This window comes from Lagopus leucura, unplaced genomic scaffold (genome assembly GCF_019238085.1).
Source record: "Lagopus leucura isolate 7727_CA_CO unplaced genomic scaffold, USGS_WTPT01 Super-Scaffold_739, whole genome shotgun sequence".
NCBI lineage: Eukaryota > Metazoa > Chordata > Aves > Galliformes > Phasianidae > Lagopus > Lagopus leucura.
Genome location: NW_024962255.1, coordinates 19,598,998 through 19,610,232, shown reverse-complemented (window position 1 = coordinate 19,610,232; position 11,235 = coordinate 19,598,998). Strand labels below are relative to the sequence as shown.

The window sequence follows — 11,235 nt, the reverse complement described above, 5'->3', positions numbered from 1 at the left end:
TTCTGTTGGTTTTGCAGTGCATGAAGCCAGATGATGCAGACATGAATAAACAGCTAGAAACAAATCTACAAAGTGCTGTTTGTGAATGCTTAACCAGGTTCTGAATAGTATCAAACAGAAGTTTATCCTTAAAAGAACAGCCTTCCCTTACCTTGGGCAAACAGAGTAACAGGGAGTGGCTGGAAGGGGCAAGGTTCAGTTTTCTGCTCTGTGTTTAAGCGGTGCAAAGATGGCAGACAGGCCCTTAGGAAATGCAGCCAGACACAGCTGGTACAATTGGGGTTAATCACAGGCAAAGCAAAAGAACAGAAACTCTTAACGTGTATTATTTCTTAATGCTAATTGTTGAGTATATTCACTAAGAAATGTTTGTCTATCTATAATAACCAACACACAACATTTGGAGCCATGGATTGATAGTAATGAGAAATGAGGGGGAAAAAAAGGAGAGACGTATATTTTCTATGCAGAAATGTCACCTACTAGTTATCCAGTGTTGCATCCTATGCATATCTGAAGCTATTTTCCAGATCACACTGAAAGCTTGTGTTGCTGAGTTAATCAACGTAGGTTTTTATGCTGTTTCTCACTACAGTATCACAATCCAGCAGTGCATTAAGTAACAGCTCTAAGTACAGCCAGTAGGTAACAGCTACATCCAAACTGTAGAACTGAGAACTTCTTACTTCTCATTTCTAAGGGTATAACTCATTTTATCCTCACTTGATGTCAAGAGCTAATCATACATCATTCTCCCCACCTTCTCCATACAAGGGTGTGCACAGAAGGAAAGTCAAAGGAGGGCTGAAAGGGACATGGTCCCCAGTAGAACTAGAACTCATGTTACACCATCAAGATGTAGTCAGTGCAACAGATGTTTGTCATGTTCTGCCAAAAGGAAAGAAGCACATACTACAGATAAGGATTTTTGGTTGTTTTGTATCTGAACACAAATGTGTGCCACTTTTGCTAGAGAGGAGCAGCAGAGCAGTGGCTAGAACTGCTGGGGCTAGCAGTGCATCAAGTGACGTCTGCAGGATGAACTTCATCTGAGTGTAGAGAGTTCCCAAAGTTATTAAACATCACCTTTACTGCGAACTCTTCATCTGATCTTTACAAGCTTGAAGTCTAGAGAAGTCCTGAAGACAAAGGACAGAAACTTGAATACGAATCAATTTCTGAGACAGCCAGAGCAGGTTGTGAGGCCCAATTTGTTGTGCCCACATCTGTAAGCATTCACATGTAAGTGCCCTCAAGCACAATGCCCAGTCACTTTAAAAGCTGCAAACAGTCCAGCCACGAGCTTACAGGAAGTTCGGCTTAGCACTGCCTGACAGTGTGGGAAAATAACCCAGCTTAGATAATAGAAAGTTTGTGCTGTCAAATGAGTATTCAGGAAGAATCTCAAGGTCTTTCCAAATACAAGTTGGCTAAGTTGGAGGGATGTGGGATCTTCAAGGAAAAAAGAATGAATGCAGGGCTGTGAAACCTTCAAAATAGCTTTTATCTATTTTCTGGCATTGCTTCTGTCCTGCTTACATACTGCATACCTAATTGTTGTTACTACATGAACCCAGTTCATCCCAGCACCAAGCTTTACTGCTGGCAATAGCTTGGTCATCCCTTCAGGACAGAAAAAATTGCACCTCATCTCTGTGTTACCTGACCATGTTGTCCAAACAGATCCTTTTGCAAGCAAAATTTAAGAGCTAGAGCTTGAAATGGTCCTTGTGAAAAACTAAAATTCAGTGTGTCACATCTACTGGGAGCTAGAAAGCCTTCCAGGCTGCTGGCAAGCACTGTGTCACTAGATCTCTAAAATGAGCAAGTGTAAAACAAAGCAAAAATCAATGCTGTGTCTGTCTGAAATTCTTAAAAGTCAAATAACTTTAAGTACAGATTAAACTGCACTTCTTAATGCTGAGCACTATCCTATATAGACAGAAATCCATTTTCAGTCTAGCCTCTGAAAATGACATGCATCTTCCGTCCAAAAACTATTTACACATCATGGGGACCTGGACAAAACAAAGTAAGAAAAACACTGATTTTCTGAAAAATTGAAATTTGCATCTTGTAAAACAAACCAAGGAGACACATTCCTAACCAACCCTTTTGTCTGAAGTGGAACATAAATTATTAATTTCTATAGGAATCTGAATATGATTTGGCAATAATTCTGCCACATCAGTTAGTAAAAGCGGTTATCAGAAATTTTTCATCCTGCGAAGTGCTGCGTGTGCCCTCTATTGGAATCATATGATAGATTGCATCTCTTAAACTTAAAGCTGGCTTTATAAATGCAATGGCAGTCAATGAAATGTTTGTGTCCTAGAGAATACGGACATAACACTTTGAAACAAGCAACACTTTATTATAGAGTTTTTCAGTTGTTATCTTGATTACTGTAATCTAGACTAAACACTGGTTAGAATAATGAAGGTAGCGATTGCTATAGTAGTATAGTGTATTTTGCATTTCTGTTTATAAAGCAAAATCAAAAAGCTCTTCGCTTTGCTCTGGCTCTCTGTAAAAGGGCAGCTGTTGTCACAAAGTACTCGAGTAGCTGGATGTGTTGTTTTGTTCAAGTTCTGGCTTTTGTGCAGTGGAACTTAAAAATAGAGCTCAGATGTGAGAGGGCAAAAATTGCACTAAAATCATCTTTCTGCCTCCTAAATGATGGGCTGTGTCAGAAGCCAACTCAGCTGAATGCTATTCCAGGCATACTCGCAGCTGCCTTACAGCAGTGCTCCCTGCCTGCCAGACATCAGAAAGTTAGGAGTCCTGCACCAGAGCTGCTGGGGCATCAAAGCTTCTGGGTTTTTAGACTGTACCAAAATGTCATACTGGGCCTTTCATTTCTGCCTGAGTTATCTTCTTTATTTAATATGGAATGTTTGCACCGTCTAAAAGTGCCTTTGAAGGTGCTGAGTAGGAAAATAGCAGCACTCAGTCACTGCCAACCCTCCCAAGAAAGCTAGAGCCAGCAGGCCAGGGGCAATGCAAGACAACCAGCTCCTGATCTGAGCTTGTTGGTGAGAGCAGATAACTGCAGCTGTGCTGGGGAGGGATGGGCTGGGGAGCTGATTAAAGCTGGGCTACCAAGAACAGCAGATGGGAAAAAGGAGTGACTCACTTATGCCAGTTCTGAAGAGTGATGGAAGGAAAAATGTCTTGAGAAAAGAAAACTATGTGATATCATTATCAATGCAATATCATTTCAGAAATTCACTGAAGAATGGGCTGAATTACTGAAGCTGATCAGAACAAAGCTACCACCAAAGACAGATTTTGCCTTTAAGCCGAGCCTTTACTCAGCAGACTGAAATAAATTCGTTTAGCCTCATCTGTTTTGGAACATGAACATGATTTTTCTACTTAGTAATAAGAATTCACTTGTTTCTTGGCACAATGCTGAACTCATTTGTTCAATCACAATAAGGATTTATGATCATTTTTGAAGGAAAATGTCTTGACTGTCATTGCATTTATAAAGCCAGCTTTAAATTTAAGAAATAATATAATTCTTTTTGCATATTTATTGCTAACAGAAAAGATTAAATAGAAGTAATTCAAGCAAGATGGCTGTGGTAAAATGCACAGTTATGGGATGTTCAGTTGAAAAGTAAACCCTTTGAATGACTTCTTTCATGTTTGTTCGTATTGAAGCTGCAATTGAAGTGACAGTTGATTGGATCTCCTACACTGCTTCAGCCTCCTCACAACTTGATTTTCATAGTCTTAAGGTTTTTAAAACTACTGATTATTTTAATCACTTAAACATCTTTTGTACTCTTGTTATTAACAGAATCTATTATTTACTGTAGTCATGTGCTAACCACATTAATTATATGTAAAAATGTAGAATTTCATAAAATGACAGCATTAACAGAATTGTTCAAATAAGGGAACAGTGAAGGAAGCAGAGCCATTACAGCAGTGCTAACTATTGCTTAAGGAAACAATGGAGACATTCAAACAGAAGTGAACCTCTGGACAGAAGGATGTACACTTTGCAAAAACATGCAAGTTTTGTGTCAGACCTGGAAGCTAAAAATACTGCACCTACATTTAAATTATTACTCTACAGTGATATCTCCAGGCATTTCCAATGAGAGGGATTTACACAGAACATCTAGATTGAAAAGGACAGCTCACTAGAGTCTCAACCAAATGCCTCAGTATCAGCTAGAAGCCCACGCCATGCCCCAAACAGCATCTGTGATCTCTGCACTGAGCAAACTCCAAAAACATCTGAGCATTTAACTCCATATATTCTTGTGTTTATGTAGAAATGTTCTGACCCATCCATTAGAAATCCCTGTGTGTGCTGACCTGGTGGCTCTCCTGGGCACCTGGGCATCTGTGGGAAGGAAACTCAGGGCAAGAGCAGAAAGGGAGCCAGACTGTGCTCCTGTAAATCTCCTGATCTGGGTGGAGATGGTGGGACGTGCTGCAGTGCACACCCACAGCTCACTGTAAACAAAACCTCAGTGATCCACTCATTAGAAGACAGAACTTTTCTGTTTAGATTACATATGCAGAGAAGACAGAGACTCTGCATCTAGAGAATTTGTCAACTACAGTAGACTAAACAGTCTACAGTAGCCTGGTATGAAAGAACCTGATCAGCAAAGCTTCTGCAAAGAAACACCAGTTTTTGTTGAGCTGGTAAAAAATGCTGTCTTGCTTTTGTGAAAATAGCAATAAAGAAGAAGCGATGGTGCTTTTTCTTTAACACTGAAACTTCTTTAAATATTATTCCTCCAAAAAAGATTAATAAAAATATTAAGAAACTTTCCCTTATCTCTCAAGGATACCTTCTTAACTGCTCAGTGGTCCAAACATGCAAGAGGTGGTGTCTTCACTGCTCGGTACTCACTGCACTGTGACTCCAGCAAATGTTGTGGAAGAACAACTTGCCTGTAATCATTATTCTCCTGCTTGTTTGTCTGAATTCAAGAGCTGATTATTAAACACTTTTATCAGTTTAAGAGCCATATTAACTTAAAATGTGAAGAGCAATCACGGACTCTGTTTCGGACATCACAAATTCAAACTGTTTCTATTGGGCATGAACAGACTCAGCATGCTTTTGATACCTTGCTGCTGACTTAATTATTCTTTCTTTAACTTGTCTAGACAGCTTCTGAAACAATGAATTATTCAGTGAATTTCAATTCTATTGTGCAGGTAAGCCATATCTCTGTAATAAAAATGCTATTTAATTTCAACAGTAAATGTTGGCTCCACTGTACAAACAGCTTACTAGTCTCAGTATATGATCAGGTTAATGAAATTCACATCGCACTGAAACAGGAATAAATTACCTAGAGTCAAGATGATAATACACATAAACATGTATTTAAGCATACACTTGCACAAAGCTGGATACATTCTTTAGCTATACAGTGCAAAATGAATAGGTAGAGAGATAGATAATCATCCCTGTTTCAGATGTTTTGTTTTTGCCTTCAATTCTACATGATATTTTTTTCCAAGGCATTTGAAATCACTCAAAAGCAGTAGTGGCAAAGGTAATCACAAAACCCAGTTTAGTGCAATTCAAATGCTGCCATTCAGACTGTAAGGTGGACCACTTCTTCAGAGATTCATTTTACCAACATCCTCAATGGGTCTTTACACAGTGTAATCATATTCCACTAAACAATATTACTTCATACACTTGGTTATACTCACTGTGACAAAGCATCAGAAGTAAAAGAACTAGCTGATCAACTCTGATGACATTAAATCCATTTGACAAAGCAGTAACAACTGGTGTTGGATGAGCGTGGCCTGCAGCGTGCAGTCATTGCCTTTCAGACCTTGCAGCAATACGTGCCCTCCAGCTGGGCCTCACTGTGGAGCAATGCTAGTAGGCAGGAGCACAGTGGCACAGCGTGCAAGGGCTGCATGCTCACCCAGGAGGCACATCCTTGGCCTGGAGGGTCATGGGCTGCCTGATGGCAGATGTAGTTTGACCTGTAGTTACCTTATCAGCCAGTGCAGTAGGGACCTACAGAGGCTTGAGCTCTGAATGTGGTAATAGTACACTATCAAAGGCTTAATTTTAAGTTCTGAATCAGATCTCTGCTTAACTATAATATGTGCTATAAATATATGAGCACTGAGTCTTGGATGAGATAGCTTTATGAGAGAGAAGTGAGAGAAGCAGAAGGGAAGGAGAGGGAGAAGGAAACTGGTTTGGGTTTCTGACAAAAGTTCCACTGAGCAGACAGTTTTCCAGTACAATGATGGCATTTAAAAAATGTACAGTGTGAAGAGATTACATGCATTTATATACATTGCAATATGTTTTACACATATTCTCCAAGCAAGTTTCCTTTTTCAAGTAAGAATGAGCTTGCAAATATTCTGGAGTCACAAGAGACTATTTCACCCAGCCTAGCAGCATCTTCTACAGTATCGTTCTTGGACCCTTCCTATTTTATTCTGGATAAGTTTAATGCATGGAACATCCACATGTCTTAAAAACAGTCTGCAACATTATCAACACACTGGCTTTCACAGTGTGTTGTGTTTTTCCCCATCTCTCTTTCCTCCCTCTGCGATAAGCTTACTCTTCACTCTGCCGTGACCAATATAGAAAGACGAGTGGGGCAGTGTTTCTATTCCTGTCATTGCCTCTGACTCACTGTATGGTTTCTTAAGCATTTGCATCTTGCATCCTGGTATCTAGGAAGATGAATGTGATTGTCAATATTTTCTCTAGAATCAGGGCATTAATAACATCTCACTTCTTGTGGTCTCAGTTGTGCCTAATAAGAGTTGTATCCACAACACAGACTTTTACCAGTGAGACTACCAGTAGGGGCTCTCACTTCTACCTCAATTCCTACTTCAATTACATCTCCAGGAACTTAATTTTTTAGAACTCTGCTTCTCAGCTAGATTTGACTTCAGCCAGCAGTCTCAAAAACTCAAGGTAGGGCACTTGCATAAAAACGTATGCACACAAAACAGTATGAGCACATTCATTTTCCTTTTTAATGAATGCTAAACTGGAGATATACGGAGACACTGAAAACAGGTTTTTCCATAATGCTGCCTACCTTCTGCTATAGAGCCATGTAGCAGCACTGCTGAACATACAAAAACATTGCTTTCATTTTTGGTACATTTGTGCCTTAATTTCATCTACTGTCTTGTGTATTATTCTTAACAGATTCCACTCTTCAGGATCGTTTCATAGATTGTTAAAGAAGAGCAAATGTATCGAATAAAATTAGCAAATGTATATAGTTCTTACAAATAAAGATTTAGTTTTTAGCGCTGGAATAAAAGCCAGAGACTTCCTACAGCTAGCAGATGCTGACAAAATCCATTTATGTGGAAATACAGATGGCTCCAAATAAGCCAAAGTGTGCCGCCTGCTTGCATCTTACAGCCTATGTTATTTTGACAGCAACTATTACTTTAATAAAGCACGTATTTTATCAGAGAAAATTCTAAATTGTTAAATAAAGAGTTTGTCTTACAGACAAATGAGGAATGTATTTCAGTTCCCAGAGAACTGAAAGAAGCAGCAAGAACAGCACACAGTGCTGCACTATGAAGAATATGGTCTCCAAGGCACAAAGCAATTTGAATCTTAAAAGCCACGACCAAATGTTAACAATCTGTTATGAGCTGACACAATGCAGCCTACTTATCCCAAACATGCTAATTTTTACAGGGTAAGCTGCCAGCCTTACTATTCAAAATTCATGTTAAATGTTCCAGTCTCTATTTTAACTACCAGGAATATCTTCACCATACAAAGGAAATCAGACAGTTCCTGGCTTGGCAATTATTTACACTGACACTGGTGGATGAAGCAGTTTTAGTTGGAAGCAAATAAGAAAATAAAACAAAAATCTCCTCTAGAAAGAGGTGCCTGTTTGACAAGCTAAGTAATGACATGAGTTGATCTTTGCTATTCACGTTCCAACATACATATCCTTTTCTTGTGATGGGAATATCATATGCATTCTTCAAAAAGAAAAGATTATTCCCTCCCTGCATTAGGACACCTTCTCTAAAGCAGGCTGTAAATGCATGCAAGACACATTTATATAACAACACGTATGCCATTGTAAAAGCAAATGGAAATACTGAAATGCATCACAAGACACCTTAGGCTGAAATCTCCACAGGCAGTTTTTGGGTGCTAATTTCTGTGGAAATGCACAGACAGCCTTCTGCCAAAATAAAAAACCCATGCTGGAGAGGTCTGAGGCTTCCACCCTCTGGGTTTCTCGACTCAAGAGTAAACAGCAAAACAGAGTTGCTACACTGTAGTGAGAAGGCAGCTTCCACAGCATCCTCCCAGATTTAGTAGCGCTCAGTGTAGGCAGATGCCAAGCATTACCCTGCTCTTTAGGAAACCAGGCATCTCATTGCAGTCTACTCGGCACTCACGCAGGAACACGCCGTGCGCTGTGAAGGCTCTGACGAGCACTGCCCCTCTGCTGGTAGGCGGCCGCGGCTCTGCCCAGCAGCACAGAACCAGACCTCGGGGGCCCATCCGTCCGACCTCCTCGGCCACCGCACTCCGGGACGATGCTAAGCAGCGAGCCGGTGCCTCCGCCCCGCAGTCGCCGGCAGAGAGCAGCACCGGGCACGGCAGGGTGCGGTGAGTAGCCCGAGGCGCGGCCCTCATGGCGAGCACGGCGGGCGGCCCGAGAGCACTGCAGGCACTGACGGGCTGCCTGCTGGGCGCCCTGGTGCTGGGCACGCTGGCGGGCAATGCTCTGGTGTGCCTGGCTGTCCTGCGCTTCCGCCACCTGCGCACAAAAGTCACCAACTGGTTTGTGCTGTCGTTGGCCGTCTCTGACCTCTGCGTAGCCATCCTGGTGATGCCTTGGAAGGCAGTCACTGAGGTGGCCGGTGGCTTCTGGCTCTTCGGCAGCCACTTTTGTGACACCTGGGTGGCCTTTGACATTATGTGCTCCACCGCCTCCATCCTCCACCTCTGCATCATCAGCCTGGACCGGTACTGGGCCATCGCCAGCCCCTTTCGCTACGAGCGCCGGATGACGCAGCGTCTGGCCTGCGCCATGATCGCCCTGGCCTGGGCCCTCTCCATCCTCATCTCCTTCGTCCCCGTGCAGCTGCACTGGCACAAAACCAAGGACAGAAGGCACCCCAGCTCCCTCTGCGATGTCAGCTTGAACGGCACCTACGCCATCACCTCCTCCCTCATCAGCTTCTACATCCCTGTGGCCATCATGATCGTCACCTACACCAGGATCTATCGCATTGCCCAGGCCCAGATCCGCCGCATCTCCACCCTGGAACGAGCAGGCGGGCAGTGCCCAGCCCACAGCAAGGAGCCTGCCTCCAGTCTGCGGAGCTCCCTGCGCAAGGAGACCAAGGTGCTGCAGACCCTCTCCATCATAATGGGAGTCTTTGTTTGCTGCTGGCTGCCCTTCTTCCTGCTCAACTGCATGCTACCTTTCTGCCAGCCTGAGAGCGACAGCAAAGGGCAGCCACCATGTGTCAGCCAAACCACCCTCAATGTCTTTGTATGGTTCGGCTGGGCCAACTCCTCAGTGAACCCAGTCATCTATGCTTTCAATGCAGACTTCCGTCGGGCTTTCAGCAACCTGCTGGGCTGCCAGTCCCTCTGCTGCAGCACCACCAGGGCTGCAGTAGAGAGAGTCCACCTCAGTAATGAGCTGGTCTCCTACCACCAGGACACCACCTGCCAAAAGGAGGGAGCCACTGTCACCATGCCACCCACCACTGTCACAGCCTGGGTGCAGCCCGGGCCCCATGCAGTGAGTCCTCAGCAGGAAGACAGAGAGGAGCTCCCCATGGAGAAGAGGCTCATGAGTACGCCAACACAGGCTAGCCCAGGCAGCAGCCCCAAGTGTTGTCGTGTGACAGCCACTTTACAATTGGACTATGGGTCAGAGCTGCCCCTGGAGACTATTAATGCCTTTACAGGGCTTGACAGGCATGAGAGACACCGTCACCCCATTCCAGAGGGATAAGTAACTGCATGTTTCACACACACAGCCATCGCACAGAGACAGCTCGCTGCCTACACATGAAGCATGCCCATACTCTCAAAAAATCCCAAACCAGAGGGATGGGAAACATTGTTTTTACCCCAGGGAAGTGACACATGTATAAACCCCATTCCAAAAGCACACAGCAATCACACATTGACCTCTTCCCACTGCCACCTTCACCTCTTACCCTCTTTTATAGCAGGTAGATATTTCCCACATATCTGGTTGCCCCAGCTGTTTAGTCAAACTAACTTGTGATACTGAGAATTGTGTAATAACAAAATTTACATTGAAAACTTACTCTCTTAGGTGTAGCTACTAAAAACAGTGGGCTTTTTTTTTTTTTTTTCCCCTCTCATGGTTTTATATGATATAGGTACATACAGGTCTGAAAGTTTTGTTTGGTTTTAGTTCCAGGTTTATTTCAAAGCCATGTGTCTGGATTTATACAAAATAATCTGTGTTTACACTTTAAAAATTGCTTAATTAAAACATCTTCTGTTGAGTCGGAAGATTGCTCAACCCCTAGAAAATCCATCTGCTGTTATGAAGGATCTTGAGCAGTTCCAGGTATCGAACTCTGGAATCAGCATTTAATGATGTGGATCTAGGCTGTTCCTAGCGATTACTCACCTTTTAACATCACCCACACAACCAGAATTTAACAGCTGTCATTCAGTACACTCAGTGCCTCACCTGGGGAGCAATCCTGAATAAACCCAGTGTTTCCTTAAAAGAGATAATCATTGTTTTTGTTGGTTTGATTCTCTTTGGTTGTTTTCTCAGTGATCATATATGAACTGCACGTGGATTCAGAAGCTAAAGGATCGGTATCAGTTTATTTGAGGATTTTTCTTGCTACATTTCTTCCTCCTTGCACAAATCAGAAAGTCATATTGTAAGAGCGGCAGCATCTTTTATCTCCTCCAAAAGAACAAGACTACATTCTAAAGCTGCAAGGCATCTCATATCACTCCACAGTGTTGCACAACAGAGCCATCATGGAATGTCCTGACACACCAATAAAACAGTCCTGATGAACAGCCCCTTACTGCCTGCCACACTCCTGTCTCTGGTGCAAGAAATTATTGTTCACTGGAGACTTTAACATCTATTTCTTTTTTATTTTTTAAGTATGTGCACAGACTCATTATTAATGATAAAAGTTGCTAATCAATGGAAAGGAAAAGTCTACCTACCCACAAGGTTTGCT

General features: G+C 42.6%; 1 protein-coding gene across 1 annotated transcript; it reads left to right on the top strand.

Moving 5' to 3' along the window:
• The first annotated feature begins 8,663 nt into the window (after positions 1 to 8,663).
• On the top strand, positions 8,664 to 10,001 carry LOC122175475 (D(1) dopamine receptor-like). Its single transcript, XM_042863164.1, has one exon. It carries the CDS (start codon positions 8,664 to 8,666, stop codon positions 9,999 to 10,001), a length of 1,338 nt encoding a protein of 445 aa, XP_042719098.1.
• The last annotated feature ends 1,234 nt before the right edge of the window (positions 10,002 to 11,235 follow it).